Below are 19,662 nucleotides of genomic sequence, written 5' to 3'. Positions count from 1 at the left end.
TATTGGTTGGGGGAGCCCCAGCACTGCTGGCTACAGGGTCTAATAGCACACACCTGCACCTGCTGCTATATTGCTGTTAAGTGAGTCAGGCTCCCAGCATGGCTGGTTGCTAGGCTTCAGGGCACACAATTGCTATAGGCCTTTAGGCTGTGAGGCTGTTGTCAGCTCTCTCAGGAGCACACCTGGGCAGGGCTGGCTTCAGGCATGGCAGCACACAATCATTTCTGGCATTGGAAGGTGGGGTAGATCTCCTACATGGCTGTTTGAGAAGGCCAGCAGCACAAGTCTGCTTCAGCTTGACAAGCCTCACTGCCCATGGGGCCATGCACCCTGTCAACACAGTCCTGCCCAATGTGCAACCCCTGTGCAAAAAGAATGGACCCACTTGCCCTGCTGCAGAGGTTTCACACACTTTGCCTACATGGGCCCACAAGTTCCCTGTGGGCTTGCTGGTAGGTGGGGCCCATGCCTAGGGCAGGCTGCTTGCCCTGGCTGAGCTGGATTAAATCAGTGCTCTAGTGGGTGGGGTAAACCCCTGCCTTAATAGGCCAGGGGAAGAACTCCAATGGCATCTGCCAGCAGCTCTGTCAGTATACCTGTACTAGGTCACAATAATGGCTGCCACCAGTGTGTCAGTCCCTCGGAAGGTGGTCCCAGTTGCCTCCTGCCTCCCTGAGATGTGCTCAGAGCTTATCAAGTGAGTCTCTTTTCACCAAAGGACTGTGTACATTTTTTGTGATTTTGTGTTGCTTTCCAGAACTGGTGAATTTGTACGTGAGCCCTTTAAGAGCAAGCTTTTCTTTCTCTTATGTTTCAGAGCTTTTCTGGGTGTATCCCCTGTGGTTGTTAATAGCAAAGCCAAATATTATGATACTTGTCTCGGTTGTGCTGAGTTCAAAAGCTGCTCATTGTGGCATAGCTCTCCCACTTAGATCCCCTGCTCCTCTAGGGAGAGCTTCGTATCTTAAGACTGATCCCGTCTGTGAAGTGCTGTGGCTAGAATGTGTACTTTTTCATCTCCAGGAAAATCCTTCTTCCTCTTCCACCTCAGTCAGCACTGTCCCTTGCTGTGGGTTTATTTTATCCAGTTTCTGGTTCTCTCTCGGGGTAATTGTTCCAGGGATACTTGTAAATTTGTTGTGTCCATGGGAGGAGGTGAGTTCAGAGTCCTCCTATGCTTCCATCTTCTCTGCTTCTGAGCAATCTCTCTGCTTAATTTTTTCAGTGCTTATATAGAGGAATAATAGCTTGGAGCTTCCATTTTGCTGCCATCCCTCTGATGACATTTAATTACTTGCTTGCAGATAGTTTCTTGAGAAAAAGCCAAGTTTATCTGGCTGTTGTGTCTGCTGGATACTGCTCACTCGACCCTGTTGGAGAAGATAATTTTGCTGTTTGGCATGTGGGGTGTTGTCTGCAGCTGCAAGGGGCAAGGAATGACAGGTACCGCAAAGGCTACTCCATGGTTTAAGTAATCAGAGTTTATTGATAAAGGGGAACAGAACAAGGAGCAGGGAAACAAAGAACAACAAATCAGTACTTACAACATCCACCCCACAATCAGCCCGGGAAGTCCCAAAAGGGTTACGGCAGGCGGGAGTGCCGATCGTCCGGGTCTGAGGCGGAGCGTCCTCTCCTCAGTGAGACTCCCAATTGTTCTATATTTGTGACTCCCTTTTATTGCAATGTTTTTTGAGTTCTGACTTAGGGTTTTAGGCATTTAGATACTTTGAGTTATTTCCTTTTGTTCCCATGGATGGGATGTTTTTATTTTTTTGTTTCTGTGGATGGGATGTTTGTATAGTCCGGTCAGGTGCCATCAGGGTGGCCAGCCCAGAGAAGGAACATGACGCAGGACATTATTTTATTAACTTGTGCCTTGTGGTCAGGGTCGAAGTGGCTATCTCCAGCTTTGAGCCCAGACACGTTCTTTCACATAGGCCCTGGTCCCAGATCCCAGTCCCTGGAAGGTGGGGAGGTCAATGAACTCTGTACATGGGGTTACCACCCCCACGTGGCTTTTTACTTGCTTCTCAGTATGTCTTATCAACAGCTGAAGATGAAGGCCTCCGTATTTCTGATCGGGGGCAGCAAGGACAGACATGGGAAGTGAATCCACTGATCATGGCCTGGGTCAGGCCACGTAACTAATTATGGTACTTTTCATTAAGCCAATAGTGTCAGTGTCAGGTCTATAATAGCATAGCTAGGTACATAATGATTTATTTCCCTGAGCATTTTACTTTTTTCTATTTAAACCTCTTGGAATAGACAGGAACTTTTGTTTCTTTCCTAATGAATTTAATAATTTAAAAAATTGAGAGTTCTTCAAGATCACATTATAACATTTTTGCTTTCACAAAATATCCTTATTATGCCTGTGGGTTTGTCTACTGCTAGAAAACCCTCTTGTCAGCACCACACTGGTCTGTCCTGTTGTATTTCTCATTTGCTGCCCTGGAGGGCTCAGCGATGAGATTTCTCGTACCTCAGTCACAGAAGGCAAAATGCGGCCAGCTCGTTTCCGAGATGTGTGTTCTGTCTCATGAAGGATCTGGGGTCTTCTTACGCAGGAGATGCATATTCTACAGCATTTAGGCCCACTCTAGGGATTCCTGGAAAATGAAAAGAAATTGGGTTAAAAAACTTTTGCTGCCTTCACCCATGGCCAGAGGGATATTTTTAATATCTTATTTAACCTGAAAGAGAGCTTGAAACCTGAAATTAAGGCTCAGAAATCATGGACTACATAACCAATAATACTGGGAAACCACACGTGCCACCTGAGAATCGACCTAGGGCTGAGGGTGCCCATCACACACTGTAGGGGACACTCAGAGCCACTGTGAACTCACCCGAGGAGCCAGGAATCTCCCACCCCAGAGTAGTGGCATTACCAAGTATCAGATGGGATTTACTAATTTGCTCTTAGAATCAAGATGAGAGAACTTGGTATTGTCTACTATGACTGTCACCCTTCTGATCCCTCCACACACATGTGGCAGGGGAACTGATGGGAAAGCTGTGAGCACAGCTCTTCCCAGATTGTTATTTTCCAGGAGAGAATAAAGTAAAGTTAAGAGACAGGTAAAATGTTCCATCGGGGATGCCATGGTTCTGTCCTCCCCAGCCAGATCTTGTCACCTGTCTACAGACACTAAAATTACAGGCCTGCAGAGAGATGTGCTAATGACATCCCTGCCTTTAAACTGGGCGGCTTCTTCTCACTTGCACAGATCACCCCACACGTCCGTCTGGTAAGCGCCTCTTTATTGCACAGACTCGGAATCAGTGTGTGGGCAGGGTCTCAGGCAGGCCATGGAAAAGGGCAAATTGGGTCTAATAGTGTTTTTTTTTTTTGGTATCCTTAGATACAGCTGTAGCCATCCTCTACAGTTCAGAGGATTGTTTTCTGTATAATTTATGGGAAATTTCCTTAATATCTTTTTCCTTTAATTTGGTGATTCATAAAATTTAGTTGACTTTTTCCATATGAAATATTTGAATAATTTTATCTTCCCCTTCATTTCTCTGAATAAAATGACTGTCATTTACTTGCTTTATCAGTTCTCAAGACCCATATTATTGTGTTATCTAGCTATTTTAGACTAAAACATTAATAATTCATAGTCATCAAGGAAGGGATAAGTTTTGACTCTAGATTTTCATTAAACATACTCAGTTTTGCTTCTCTTACCTTCATAAACCAGTTAGTAATATTATGTAATAAGTGCCTCTGTCATTTGGGTAATTAAAAAAATAAATATTTACATGGCATTGATTTCAAAGTTCTTTTGAAGGAAATGAGTTTCTTTGTTCAAAACATTGGCTTATAAAGAAAGTTTAACCTCGTATTCCTACAAAATAACAATATTTTCTCATGAAGACATATGGTGTCCCAGGTTTAATTTCATAAATTTAAATTAATGCTGTCAGTTCTTAAGCATGTGTTCTGGTAGCTAGGATATTTCAAATTAGAGGTAGTGACTGTGAGTGACTTAAAGAAAACAAAGTGATGACAATGGCGATTTCCCCTGCCTGGCTCCCCAAGACCCCAGAGTCTTTTCTCCGTATACTATTCGTTTAAACATGCCGCTTCCCCTTTCATTGCTAACGGATGTGCCCAAACCTTTTTAGTTAAGGGGAGAATTTGGGACACGATGAGCCGTATCTGGCAGTGATCTCTGCGTTTGGGTTTTTATATCTCCCCCCCCCCAAACTATATCTTTTTGTGCACTTATTGTGAACAGATAAATGTAAACTAATCAACTTTTCTTGTTACTAAGATGCAAGAATATGATGACAAGAGAACGTGAAAGCTGTTCAGCGAGGAGGCCAGACTTCGTTCTTCCTTCATTATTGGGTTGATCAGGGAAATGGATCCTCCTGCAGCGCTGTCTGAGTCTCCCAGTAACGACAGGTTAGTGTTTGTGATGAAGTGGCCCTGGGGCTTCCTATGTCTTTACTTTGGAATAATACTTTCTCTTCTCCTGATTTTTCTCAAGAGATTTAAAAATGCTGGTACTATAAACGTTCTAGCTCCCAATGTGCATCCTCAGCTGTGCTTTACAATTCTTTCAATTTGCAGAAACAATGGATAGTTCTAACCAATGTTTCTCAGAAATACTGCTATTCATTTACCCAAATAGTCTTCAAATTTTTCTGTATTTGTCTGGAGTTCATACATTTCACTTAGGCCTGTCATCTAGTTGGTGATGATTTTGCCTTCCCCGGATGTGCCAGCTGTTTCTTCACGGTTCTCTCGATAGCTCTTCAGCTAGAGCTGCACCACAAGGTAGAACGTGTTGCCCAGGATGCTCACGGCTCAAACTGACACACTTTGTGAATGGTGAGTCTCACCTGCCAGATACTTTTGCTTTGTTTTTTAACTTTAATTTACAGATGATGATGATGATAGCGATGAAAACAATGATGAAATTGAGCTTTATGATGACAAACCAAAGTATGCTCTATCGTGTGTCAAACGCACATTGCTAAGTGCCAGACATAAATCACATCATTTACACATCATCTCGACCTAGAGTTGTGCGTTATTATGCTCATGGTGCAGATGAGAAAACAGTTGTGCCCTTTCTTCCTTCCCTTCACCCTGTAATCTGTCCCACCCACAGTGTCATAAACACCCAAACTTGCACTGGAGTCTAGTAGGGGGTTTCTTTGTTCCAATACACTCTCCAGGTCTCTTCTGACCATTGGATTGAATGCAATGACCTTAAGATTGGATTGTGGCCCATTTGATGATGCTATGTACCACTTATTATCCATGATTTGGGTAATTGCAGAATGTCTAAGGTGATTGTCTCCTTGATCAGGGTATTAAAGGGAGTCTTAACTGCATTACCTTTGGCCTGAGGGTGACTCAGCCTTCACTATCAGCTCTGACATCTTCTGACTAACTCTCTTTGGTAACTCTCCAAAGAGAATGCTCAGATTTCTACCTGACATTTCTTACTGCATTTATGTTTTCCTCCCCCTACCCTGCCCACTTAGCCTTTCCTTCCTTTTTTTTCCAGTGTGGCCTCTCTGAATATGACCTATTTCATAATTTCCTTCTGTGTTATATGTCATTATATTCAGAACCTCAAGTCTCTCTGAGGGCAGCTTATTTTCTCCAGTGTGTGAAATGAGATTTTTGTGCTTGGTACATTGAATGAGTCAGGAACCATCTCAGCATCAACCACTCCTAAAAGCCTTATTTGAGGAGGATCTTCTGGATCATTCTGCTATGGCAAAGAGTTTTATTCTGTCATGCTGATCTCCTAAACAGTGGTGTGCAGTTCAGGTGGTAAGCGTGATGAAGGATGGCTGTGAGAGGACACACTGGCAGAATTTATTTTAGCTTGTTTTTATAAAATGTTCATATTCTCTGGAATATGTTTTCTAATAAAATACTCTATTAGCATAGAAATAGGTATATATCTTTCCTTATAATATTTACACACAAATATAGAACCCAGATATTCAGAGGGTGTATTTCGCTGATACAGTTGTGTGTGATTCTTGACATTGAGATAACTGGATGATCACAGTTACATTTTCTGTTGTCTCTCCTGGCACTGCATGGGAACAAATATAAGTGGGTGCTCATAAATGCATCAAATTATGTCTCTTTCCTTAATCAGTATTCTGGAAAAAGGAGATAAAGTTTTCCAGCTCTTACTGGGCAATTTCTCCTGTAGAAAAATAATATTTTCTAGTTGTTTCAAAGCAATGACCACCTGAACCATGATTTCCTGAACGTTATTGCAAATTCATGGTGTCTGCACATTCCTTAAACATTTGTGTTTGCAGGACTGCAGTCCCCCAAAGAAAGCTGAAAATGATGGAGTCTTACATCCTCAATTTACAGATGACTAGTTTTACTTTTCTGTGTATTTGTATTTTTTTAAACTGAAATAAAACTAAAGCCTGTATTTCACAGCAATAACGTGATAGAAGTCAATTTCATAATTTTTATTTTATTTCATTCTCATTCTTTTAAAATATCTTTAAAAATGTTATTATATATCTAATGTTATTCTTAAAATATTAACAGTCTGTAGTTTTTCACTTACATGAAATAGATGCATAGAAATAAGTATATGGCATGTATAAGTACATAGAAGATGCAGAAACCATTAGGGCTATGTGCTTAATAGTGTGTGACCACAAAGCTTGAGACAGATGGGTCAGTACATTAATATTTTTCTGTCGTTTCTCATGGGCATAGGAAGGAAGCAAATCCTAATTTTCTGAATGCGTGAATGGAGAAAATGGTGTCACTAACTTCAATAACACGGAAAAGATTAGCTTTTTCTAATGCTACTAGGAAACTCCTATTTTAGACAATGAAACTTTTCCAAAGGTTTCAGACCATTTTTCCAACTAGTCTTCAAGTACTTCAATGTTCATGGCTCCTTAACATTTCTGAACTCCCTTTGTAACTTAGTTATAAAGCCACAAGGCACTGAGTAGCTGTGAAAACAATTTAGCTTTATACCTTTGATTTTCAAATGATAAAACCATAAGAATATGTGACTAGACCCATTTTACAATGTTATGTACCTTATGTTTAAAGGGTTTGAATTAAAACTGAAATAAAGTAAATACCTGCATTCCATAGGGAAATCGTCCTTGAGAAGGTCATCAGTGAATTCCCTAGTCTAATTGTCACACTTGGGCCCCATGACTGGAAAATCCCATTGCTTACTTCAAGGAGACTTGAATGCTTGAACCCCTATGGGGTTACGCCTTTCAGGGTTTGGGGTGGAACCTATATTCTAATTAAAACACTAAAAAGGAATGACCCCAAATCTACTTAAATTGTGGTTATATTTTCTACCTGATTCCACATGCCTAAGAATGGAAGGGAAAGAAATCTTGGAATGTGGTCTTGTGTATAATTGATAACTCTATTCTGCCCACTTAGACTAGGTTTTTTCTTGCATGATAATCAAAAACATGTAAAATAAATCTTGTAAGATTCATAAAAAAGACTTAAAATTCCATCACAGTCCTATGTTCAGAGATTGTTAAAAAGAGTCGACTACTTTGGCAGTCATTCACCTCTCCATTTTAGGCAGGGACATCCCAGGACATTATTGCGAGAACTGCATTAACTCCCCCATGTCACGTATGTGAGGAACTACATAATAAAAACAGTAGCTAACATTTTTCTAGAGATCACTATGTGCCGAAACACTTCCATGTTTAGCATGTATATGTAATCTTTTTATACTCATAGGATCTCTTCAATGAAGACAACATGACCATATTTTGCAGACGAGATAACTGGGGCTCATTTGTGGTAAGTGATTGCTGAAGGTCACACTTTCAGTGAGTGTCAGATCATAGATTTAAATTTAAGCAGTCTGACTTCACAGCTCACATATTTCAGTGTTTTGTCTGTTAATACATTAAGACTATTTGGCCAGGCAATAAATAAACCAGAATGAAGATAGCACTGAGATCATATAACTATGTGCATTGCTGTACCACTGACACTCTTTGCTTGAGAGGGTCTCATTTTCACTTTTCTGCAATCCTTGTCAATCGTATTCACCCAAAATTGTAGAGGTCTTGCTACGTACTGGGCGTTTTATCAGCTTGTTGCAGATCCAAAGTAAATAAATCATTGCCTTGTCCTTGAAAAACTCAAAGATGAGATTGGCTTCAGTACTGAAGGGTGAAAAAGAATGTATCAGGATTAATCCACATATTTTGATGGTGGCAATAGTGTTTACTGAGATGATGAAAGTGGTAGTATTTGTCATAGAGATAATTTATTTTGTTTTTCTCCTTAGATATTAATGACATGCTTCTTTTCACCAGAAAGATGAATACAAACAATGAAAAACTCTACACTTCTATTGCCATAAAAAATGCGCTTTTCTCCCAAATTGTCCTTGGGATCACAGCCAATACCATCCTTCTTCTCTTCCACGTCCACACCTTGATTCTCAAGCACAGGCCTAAGCCCACCGACTTGACCATCGGTCACTTGGCCCTAATCCACATAATAATGCTGCTAACCATGGGGTTCATGGCTACAGAAAGTTTTGGGTCTCAGAATTTTTGGAACGTCGTCAAATGTAAGTCAGTTATCTACTTGTACAGGTTGACGACGAGCCTGTCCGTTTGTACCACCTGCCTACTGAGCATCCTCCAAGCCATCATCCTCAGCCCCAGAAGCTCCCATTTGGCAAAGCTCAAGCATAAATCCTCACACCACAACCTGTATCGCATTCTCCTCCTACGGGTCTTCAATATGTCCATTAATGCTTGCTGCTTAATCTCCACCATTGCCACCCTCAATGTGACCTCAGCCCATCTTCTGTTTGTCACTGAATCCTGCTCTCTTTTACGCTTGAGTTACCTCCCTGAGTACATATTTTCCACATTGGGGATATTCTGGGACATTTCCTTTATAGGGCTCATGGCCCTCTCAAGTGGACACATGGTGACTCTCTTGTACAGGCATAAGAGGCAGTCCCGGCATCTTCACAGCACCAACCTTTCTCCAAAAGCATCCCCAGAAGAAAGGGCCACCCACACCATTCTGTTGTTTCTGAGTGTCTTTGTGTTTGTGTACTTTTTGGATTATATTACCTCCGTCTCCTTAGAAATGTGGTGGGACAATGACTCAGTTCGTCAACACGTCCACGTGCTGGTGACCAACAGCTATGCCACAGTCAGCCCTTTGGTGCTAATCAGTACTGAAAAACGAATAATGAAAGTTTTAAAATCCGTGTGTGGAAGGACAGTAAATGCTTAATTATTCAGTGATAGACTCTCTCTCTCTCCCTCTTTTTTCATCCTGTACTTTTTATTTCCAATTTTGTAAAAATTTGTTCTTGTGAAAAAAGTAATTTCTGAAGGAGCCGGAACTTTTGCATTTGCTCTTTGTAAAGATGCTAACTTGCAAATTTACGGTTCTGTTACTGTACATCTCAAACGTGTTATCTTTCCATCTCTCTTAGTACCTAAGATGCATTTAGCCTTGGCAAGAAAAATGACACCAAACTCAATGCACCTTGGAAGAATTAATCTTGTTTAACCAGAGTAAGAGAAAAATCTGCATAAGCATAATTGACTCAATTAATATGGCTGATGTAATTAGTGTTATAGCTTATTTCTTTTATCAAAGCAACAAACAGATATAATGGGAATAAAATTCCCTTGACATTAAATCTAGTAGCATTTCTAATCATAATGATTACACTTTTCATTTTTCCACTTATTTCATCTCTCTTTTCCCTCAAATTTCATAAACCTTTTATTTTCATAATTTAAATTTTTTTTCATGAATGTTTTATTTTCATTCAAGTAATGAACCCATAGGGTATAAACTAAGGGTTCTATTAGCCCTACCAGGGGCAACATGGAGTAGATGAGAGAACACATATGCCATCAAAACAGATGTAAGTTCAAATCCTGGTTCTGGCTTCTGGTGGCCTTGTGGCCTTGAACTAATGGCTTAACTCTTCAAGCCTCAGTTTCCTAAATTGTAACATAGAGACAAGATCTATTTGCAGGATTATCAGGCATATCAGAAATAATAATAGTAATAGCTACCATTATTGTGTGCTTTCTATGTGTGAGACACTTTACACGTATGTAAAGTCTTTTAATGATCACAATAACACTGTGAGGAGAATGCTATTACTATGCCCATTTTAGAGAGGAGGAGACTGAGGCCCAGAGAAATTTGGTGAGTTGCTCAAGATGACATAGGAAATAAGTGGAGAAGGCAGGATTTGAACCCTGGCCATCAGGCTCTAGAGCCTGTGCTTTCAGCCTATAGGAGACAATCTGTTTCGAGATGGTGCCCTTAATACAATGAACTTCATTTTGTAAATGCTATCAGAGTCACAGCAAACACTGCAGACAACATGAGACTAGAATGCCAACCTCAACACAATACTCCTTCAGCTTGATCTCCCAGTGGGGTGGTGAAGAGATGGTGTAGGTTGGCAGATGGGAGAGCAAGGGCAGGACCACCTAGTTCTTATTCTGCTTCTATCCTCCTGGTCAAGGGCAAGGACCATGGATTAGATAGAAGAGAAGAGAGTCTCTTAAACAAATGCAGAGATACAGCTGAATGGCAAGGGGCTAGATGGTTTTACATCTGGTAAAGTGGCAATTGCTAAAGAAAGCTGGCTGCTGGATTCATGGCAAAAGGGACAGTTATTTTTGGCAAATGTCAATTCTGCATTTTGCGTAAGGACAAAATGGGTTGCTTGTGAAATCCACCCCACAAAAAGCTGAGGGGATCAGGAAATAGAATGGATCTAATGGTCAAGATCCAAAACTAATGGAAACTTGTGGTGCATTAATCATGGCGTCCAGAACCATGGAGGTGATGGTCTTTCTCTATTCCACACTAGTCAGATCCAACTGCAGTAACATCTTTAGTTCAGGGCCTCACATTTGAGTGGGACAAACCAGATTAAACACAAAGGAGGGTGACTGGGATGATAAAAAGAATGGAAAACAGGGCAAATGAGAATGGTCGAAAGAACTGAGAACGCTCGGCCTGGGGAAAGAAAACTCTTTGAGGGTATAATAAGGATGGACTATGTGACACCCAGACCATCATATGTCTGACACTCAAATAGTCAAGTATAAATGTTAGTGTTCATGATTTGAATTTCCAAATTACTCACACCCACCCATCCCGACTATCCCAAGCCCACCTTTGCTGGCGAACTTCCTCAAGACTCAGTTGAAATATCACCTTCTTTGTCATTTCCCCAATTCCCTCAGGCACAGTAAGCTGTTCCACCCATCTTCTACGCATCCCGACCTCTCTGTTCAGGTCTCCATAGAAGCCTCCACCAGGTGGTTTCATCATTATCTTCTCACATGAGTGACACCTCCACGAGACAGTTCGTTCTCTAAGAGCAATGCCTGTGTCCTATTCATCTTTATTATCCTTGCTTCTATTGCAGTGCACGTCACAGAGGAGGCACTTAATAAAGGCTTAAGGAATGTATGAAAGAAAGAATGAATGAATGAAGAAAAGAGAATAGACTAATGGTGAAAACTATACAAAGGAAGAATTGTTCAACCCATGGGAGAACTTCCCAACGATCAGAACTTCCTCCTGAGGCAGCGTGTTCCAGTGCTTGGTGGAGATTCACGCCTTCCTTCTAGGGATGCTGTAGGGGTTCTCAAAGGGCACTAGTCCAGGTGACCCATGAGGAAGCTTCTCCTCCTGATTCCTAAAGCATGTGCTTAACCCAAACTAGAGAAAAGAATGTTAGGTGTTGGGTACTTTTTTTCTTTCCTAATTATAAGCTCTCAACAATACCATACCTCAGAAGCCATTCAAATATTCTTTATATAAAAAAACAATAAATCATACTGAATATAAAACATTGCCTATCACATGAGGAATTCCTTCTAACCAGAACTCAATGGGTGTCACTTCAGTCTGTTAGAGAAACTATATCACTGTTCTGTGAGAAACTACAGCAGACACCTAAAGCTTAATCTCCATTAATGTGTAACTTGGACGGTCTTTTACCAGAGATGTCTAAAGATTTTGTTTAAAAAAATGAGTATCTTCCAGATACAGTCATTTGTAGTGCGATAAAGTCTACTCATTCATTCAGCAACAATTCACCAAGTGACTTCCATGTGCTGGGAAATGCGCTAGGTCAGTCCAAGGCTGTTCTCAAGTGTCTGAGAGGAAAACGGAGGAAGACTGAAATGTCTCTGTGATGTTCCTCAGTGTTCAGTGACGAGAAAGTCCTGCACACAAATATCAGTGTGCAGAGGTGCTTTGAATAAAACACCAAGGTGTACTCATAATCAAAGCCACACATTTCAATATCCCACAGCTCATTTCATTGTTTGAGAAGACGGCGTCTGAATTCCACAAGTTACTCATACCTGAAGGAGCCCATTCTTCTGTGCTTCTCTTCACTTACTGGTAGTGTTTCCACAGGTAGCACTTCAAGTCCAGGGAGGTCCCGCCCAGGTGGGTCCCTCAGCCTCAGCCCGTCCCCTCCCCGCAGGGCCAACACCACCGCCACATACGCCAGGCTTCCCTCGAGGGCTGTGAGTGTAGCCACCAGGCCAGCGCTTCGATAGCTCCTCTTACCATGAGCCGGTGACTGTCTGCAGAATGAGCCGTTGTGGCGTACTGGATATGCTGTCTGGCTTAATAAAAATGTATCAATTTCTGCTTTTGCTGTTAAATCTATCTCCTTTGGTACGTGTGTCTGACATGTAGATAAGAGCTCATTTCACTCTCTAACTGTCTGAGATAGCACGCCGAATTTTCAAATCGGAGTCACAAGAATCAGAGCTTTTGCTCAGTGTTGAACTTTAAAGTCACAGGAGGCCAATCAGAGGCTGTCTGGGGATAAGGAAGGGAGGGCCAGGAAGGACGGATCACTAAGGGGCACAAGGAAGTTTTGGGAGGTGATTTTGGTGATAGTTTCACATGTGTTACGTATGTCAAAATGTACTAATTTCTATGCTTTAAATATGTGTAGTTTATTGTCTGTCAATTTTGCCTCAAGGAAGCTGTTAGAAAACAAGAAGATAAAACTTCCGTAAACGATTTGAAGACTTCACTAATGAATTAACATAATACATGTCTGCATGTCTACATGTGTGCACAGAAGGCAAATAACTCTGTGAGGGACAGTCTAGACGTTAACCATGGGCAAGACTGAACGAAATCTCTATGTGTTCCATCAAATAAAAGCTTATAAGCTTTGTCACCCAGGCACAATTGAAGAGAAAATCAGCAAATATCAAGAAAAGAATAACAAGCAGGGATTATCCATCCACTTGCAAAAGTTATAAACCCTTATGAAAAACCTATAGATTATATACAAATTTTAAAAATGAAGTTACATAGAGGGAGAAATAGAATAAGAATTCAAACCTCTAATTCTGTATTTTAGTTCTGAAAACCTGAAAATCACAAACTCTGGTCATTCAAGTGTCCCATTTAGTAACACGGAGGATACAATATTAAATTCTGGTACTATTTTAGTTTTTCCAAATGTAATCACATAATTAAAACATTATTGTTACAATACAATATTAGAAACAGCACAGCATGCAAACAAAGTCAGGGTTTCTTGCAAAACATATATATTTTTTCTTGGGTCCCAGGAATTAAAGGAGCGCAACAGAAATAGTAAATAGCTGGGTAAGTGGACAATTTTACTGTTGTTCTTAGGGGATCTTTAAAATACACATCATTGTTTAAAGCAAAATTTATGACAGTCTAGTGGGGTTTTCACTGTGTACAAATATAATCTACTTGGCAGTGAGGCTGTGTGATTGAACCCATGTGATTTTAAGGCTTTGTCATTTTACATGAAGTGGTACTACATTAATTCTAATTAAATTGTGAGAGGTTAGATACGTTCATTGTAATCCTTGGGTAACCACAAAGAAAATCATTCAAAGAGATATAATTAAAGTGCCAATTGATAAATTAAAGTAGAATACTAAAATTATTTAAATAATTCCAAAAAAGGCAGGAGAGAAAGACAAAAACAGAGGAGACAAATAGAAAATAATAAACGACAGATCTCAATCCAATCATATCAATATTCATGTAAATGTTAATTCTACAAACAATACAATTAAAAGGCAAAACTGACAGAGTGGATGTAAAACCAAAACTCTATTGTAAGTTGCCTCAATAGAACACTTGAAGGATGGTGTGAAAGAGAGAAACTATGTGAAGAGTGAGCGTTAAATGTATCAATTGGCTATTTTAACATCAGATGAAATAGACATTTTAAAACAAAGTATACTACCACAGACAAAGCCAGACATTTCATAATGATAAAAACAAAAAGTTGGGGCCAGCCAGTGGCACAGTAGTAAAGTCCAGCACACTCCCTTTGGCGGCCTGGGTTTGTGGGTTCGGATTCTGGGGGCAAACACATACCACTCAACAAGCCATGCTGTGGTGGCAACCCACATACAAAATAGAGGACGACTGGCACAGATGTCAACTCAGGGCAAATCTTCCTCAGCAAAACGAAACAAAACAAAAAGTCATCAAAAGTTTTAACAATTATAAACATGTATGCACCCACTCATAGAGCCTTTAATTTGATGAATCAAAAACTGACAAAATTAAAGAGAGATGATACAATATCACAATCAGAGTAAGAGATTTTAACATCTATCTTTTAGAAATTGATAGGAGTACAAAAATCAGTAAAGACATAAACATTTTGAACAGCACTATCAATCACTTTGTTCTAATTGAAATTCATGAAGGATTACATTCTCCAACCTATAGAAGAGACATTCTCTTAAAGTTTATTTGCCTGCCTATTTGCCTATATATTTTAGAATACTTTGGTCTACACCTACAAAAAGATCTTGGTAGATTTCTGCCAGGAATTAGGTTAAACCTGTATAAGAATCTGAGGAGAAGCATTGACTTTACTATGAGGAGTGTTCTGATCTACGAACACAGTAAGTCTGCTCATTTATTTAGACTTTGATTTCTTTCATCAGGTTTGTACTTTTGAGTAACTAAGATCCGTACATGTTTTGTTAGTTTTACTCCCAAGTATTTCATTTTTGGAGCATTTCTAAGGGGTATTGCATTTTAAATTTTGGTTTCCACATATTTATTGCTAGTATATATTAATACAATTGATTTTTGAAATTTTATCTTGTTCCTTGCAAACTTTTGAACTCATTAGTTTTAGGATTTATTTGTAGATTACTTGGGATTTTCTACGTAGAAAATCATGCTATCTACAAGTAGAGACAGTTTTATCCCTCTCTTTCTGATACGCATGCTTTTAATTTCCTTTTGTTGCCTTATTTCACTATGTAGAATTTTCAACACTTAGTTGAATAAGAGTGGATATTGTTATCCTTTCTGACTTTAGGGGGAAGTGTTCAGCCTTTCACCATAAGTATGACGTTATCTGCAGGTTTTGTGTAGATGCTCTTATTAAGTCCAGGAAGTTTCACTCTATTCCTCGGGTTCTGAGAGTTTTTATTTATCATGAATAGGTGTTAAATTTTGTCAAATGCTTTTTCTACATTGAATGATATGATCATTTGATTTTTCTTCATTAGCCAATTGATATGGTGGATTAAATTAATTGATTTTCAAATCTGGAACCAGTCACATCTCTGAAATAAACCACATGTGGTCACGGTGTAAAATTCTTTTGATATATAGCCAGATTCTATTTACTAATATTTTGAGGATTTTTGCATCAACTTTCACAAGGATTTGGTGTATAGTTTCATTTTTTGTAATTTTTTCACATCAGAGTAACGCTAATTTCATAAAATGAAAATATTCCCTTCTCTATTTTCTAGAAAATATTGTGTAGAATTGATATTAATTCTTCTTTCAATGATTGAAAGGATTGTCCAGTGAAACCATCTGAACTTGGAGTTTTTGGGGAGAGTTTTAAAATTACAGATTAAATACTTAATAATTATAGGGCGACTAAAATTGTCTATTTCATAATGCATACAGTGTGATAGTTTGTGTGTTTTTTCCTGAGATATTGGCTCATTTCATCTAAGCTTTCAAATGTACGCGTCTATAATCTGTAGCATTTCCTTATTGTCCTTCTGGTATCTGCAGTGTCTATAGTGATAGTTGCTGTCTCATTTCTGATATTTGTGATTTATGTTTTCTCTCCTTTTTTTCCATCAGTCTTGCTAGAGTTTTGGAAATTTTATTAATTTTTTTCAAAGAACTAGCTCTTTGTTTCATTGACTTTTCTCTATTTTTTTTTCTGCTTCCAATTCTATCGTTTCTGCTGTTCTCTTTATTATTTCCTTCCTTCTATTGCTTTTGGGTTTATTTTGCTCTTATTTTCCTAAGTTATTGGAATGGAAATTTAGATTATTGATTTTAGACTTTCCTTCTTTTCTAATGTACCCTTTTAGTGTCCTCAGTTTCCCTCTCAGCACTCTTTAGCTGTGCTCGACAAATCTGGATTTTTTTCATTCAGTTCAATGTATTTTTTTTCCCTTGAGACTTGCTCTTTGACCCATGGATTATTTAGAAGTGTATTTCTTAGTTTCCAAGCGTTTGGAGATTTTCCTGTTATATTTCCATCATTAATTTCTAATTTGACTCCAGTGTGGTAAGAGAATAATCTCTGTACTATTACAATCCATTTAAATTTGTTAAGGTTGTTTTATGGTACAGAAATATGGTCTGTCTTTGTATACGGTCTATGAGCGCTTGAAAAGATGTGAAGGCTGCTGTTGGCTGGAGCGTTCTAAAAATTTTGATTAGATCCTATTAATGGATGGTGTGAATTCACAGCATTGTGTTGGTTCATGTTTTTTAAAACTCATTTCATGCATAACTATTAACTGATGTAGTTAGACTTTTTATGTTTACTGTAAATATTAATATGGTAGGACTTAGGGCTTCCATTTTTATTTTTTGTTTTCTTTTTATTCTGTTTTTCATCCCTTTGTTTTCCCCTGCCTTCCTATGGGCTACATAAACATTTTTTAGGATTGTATTTTTATTTATCTCTAGATTTTTTGAGTTTATCTTTTTGTATTTCTATTTAAGGTACTATATTATATAATTCACTTACCACGGCTCCTGCTGTCATCACGTTACCAGTCCAAGTGAAGTATAGAAACCTTAGCTCCTTTTACATGCTTTTACCCTCCCCATTTAGAATACATTGTGTTAAATACTTCACACATTATATAATTGTGTTAAATATTTCTTCTACATTCATTAGAACAATATGAAACAGTGTTAGAATTTTTTGCCTCAATCATCAAACATAATTTACAAAACCGTGGGGAGAACTCAAGTCTATTGCATTCACCATGTTTTTGTTTACCGTGTTCCTTCTTGATGTTCCAACAAATCTGCTTTTTTCCTTTCATTTCCCCCCAGCTTTATTAAGATGTAACTGACATATCACATTGTGTAAGTTTAAGGTGTACAACGTGATGACTTGATATTTTCTACCTGTATATATCGCGAAGTAGTTACCACAATAAGGTTAGTTAACACATCCTTCACCCCACCTCCTTCCATTACCTTTTAGTGGTGGTGGTGGTGGTGGTGGTGAAGACACTTAAGACTTACTCTCTTAGCAACTTTAAAATATACAATACAGTATTGTTAACTATAGTCACCATGCCATACATTAGATCTCTGGACTTATTCGTCTTATAACTGGAAGTTTCTATTCTTTGACCAACATCTCATATTCCCCATCCACTGGGTCCTGCCATCTACCAATCTGTTCTCTTTCTGTGAATTCAGATATTTTAGATTCCACATAAGTGAGATCATAAAGTATTTGTCTCTCTCTGTCTGATTTGTTTCAATTAATATAATGCCCTCAGTGGTGTTCATCCATGTGGTCACAAATGGCAGAACTTCCTTCTTTATTTATGAGTTAATAATCTTTCCTTATGTGTTTTATATACATATATATGTACATAAAACACATTTCCTGAATTTGCTAACCTGTCAACAAACACTTAGGCTGTTTCTATGTCTTGGTTATTGCAAATAATGCTGCAATGAACATATCCTTAACATAGTGATTTCCTTTCCTTTGGATATATACTCAGAAGTGGGACTGCTGGATCATATGGTAGTTCATTTTTAAATTTTCCGAGCAATCGCCATACTGTTTTCCATAGTGGCTGAACCAATTTACATCCCTACTAACAGTACACAAGCATTCCCTTTTCTCTGCATCCTCACCAGCGTTTGTTATCTCTTGTCTTTTTGATAATAGTCACTCTAACAGGCTGATTGTTAATTGGTTACTGATTCAATCAATCTCCTCACTTGTTATTGGTCTTTTCACATTTTCTATTTCTTCATGATTCAGTCTTGGTAGGTTGTATGTTTCTAAGAATTTCTTTTATGTTGTCCAATTTGTTGGCATATAATTGTTATATGATATTTGTATTTCTGTGCTATCAGTTGCAATATCTCCTCTTTCACTGATAATTTTATTTATTTGAGTCGTCTCTCTCTTTTTTTCTTGGTAAGTCTAGCTATATGTTTGTCAATTTTGTTTACCTTTTTTAAAAAAAAAAACAGCATTTTGATCTTTTCGACTATTTTTCCAGTCTATTTAATTTATTTCTGCTCCAATATTTGTTATCTCATTCTTTCGGCTAACATTGGTCTTAGTTTGTTCTCCCTTTTATAGTTCCTTGAGATATAAAGTTAGGTTGTTCATCTGAGCCCTTTCTTTTTCTTCCTGTAGGCATTTGTTGCTATAAACTTCCCTCTTAGAACTGCTTTTGCTGTATCTCATATGTTTTGGTATGTCGTGTTTCCATTTTCATTTCTTTCAAGATAGTTTTTATTTTCCTTTTGATTTCTACTTTGACTCATTGGTTGTTTAGGAGCATGTTGATTAACTTCCATATATTTATGAATTTTCCTGTTTTCCTCCTGTTAGTTATTTCTGGTTGTATACCATTGTGGTCAGAAAAGATTCTTAGTATGATTTTAATCTTTTAAAATTTGCTAATAGTCGTTTTGTTCCACAACACGTGATATATCATGGAGAATGTTCTGTGTGCACCTGAGAAAAATGTGTATTATGCTACTGTTGGATGGAATGTTCTGTATATGTTTGCTAGGTCCACTTGGTCTAAAGTATAGTTCAAGTCCAATGTTTTCTTACTGATTATCTGTCTGGATGATCTATGCATTGTTAAAAGTGGGGCATTGAAGTCCTCTCCTATTGTTATGTTGTCTATTTCTCCCTTCAGATGTGTTAGTATTTGCTTAATATATTTAGGTGCTCTGGTGGCAGGTGCATATATATTTACAATTGTTATATCCTCTTGATGAATTGACTCCTTTATCATTATATAAGACTTTCTTGGTCTCATTACTGTTTTTGACTTAAAGTCTATTCTGTCTGATATAAGTACAGCTATTACTGCTTTCTTTTGTTTTCTATTTGCATGGGATGTCTTTTTCTATCCCTTTACTTTGGCCTGGGTGTCCTTAAAGCCAAAGTGAATCTCTTATAGGCAGGGTATAGTTGGGTCTTGTTTTTTTCATCCACTCAGCCGCTCTATGCATTTTGGTTGGAGAATTTAATCAATCGCATTTAAAGTAGTTATTGATTGATAAGGATTACTAATGCCATTTTATTGTTTTCTGGCTGTTTTGTAGTT

At 38.5% G+C, this 19,662-nt stretch overlaps 1 protein-coding gene and 1 long non-coding RNA gene across 2 annotated transcripts in view; one reads left to right on the top strand and one right to left on the bottom strand.

Moving 5' to 3' along the window:
• Nucleotides 1–19,662, bottom strand: part of LOC139075909 (uncharacterized) — a 155,062-nt gene that overhangs the window by 48,935 nt on the left and 86,465 nt on the right. Inside the window, exon 2 of the long non-coding RNA XR_011526831.1 lies at nucleotides 2,489–2,615. This is a non-coding gene — a long non-coding RNA (uncharacterized lncRNA). The remainder of the gene's footprint in view (nucleotides 1–2,488; nucleotides 2,616–19,662) is intronic.
• LOC103556788 (vomeronasal type-1 receptor 90-like) lies at nucleotides 8,209–9,397 on the top strand. Its single transcript, XM_008529075.2, has one exon. The coding sequence runs from the start codon at nucleotides 8,315–8,317 to the stop codon at nucleotides 9,272–9,274; it is 960 nt and encodes a 319-aa protein (XP_008527297.1). The 5' UTR covers nucleotides 8,209–8,314; the 3' UTR covers nucleotides 9,275–9,397.

Source organism: Equus przewalskii, chromosome 15, assembly GCF_037783145.1.
Source record: "Equus przewalskii isolate Varuska chromosome 15, EquPr2, whole genome shotgun sequence".
NCBI classification, from domain to species: Eukaryota; Metazoa; Chordata; class Mammalia; order Perissodactyla; family Equidae; genus Equus; species Equus przewalskii.
The sequence above is the reverse complement of the archived record's forward strand: the minus strand, read 5'-3'. Positions and strand labels throughout refer to the sequence as shown.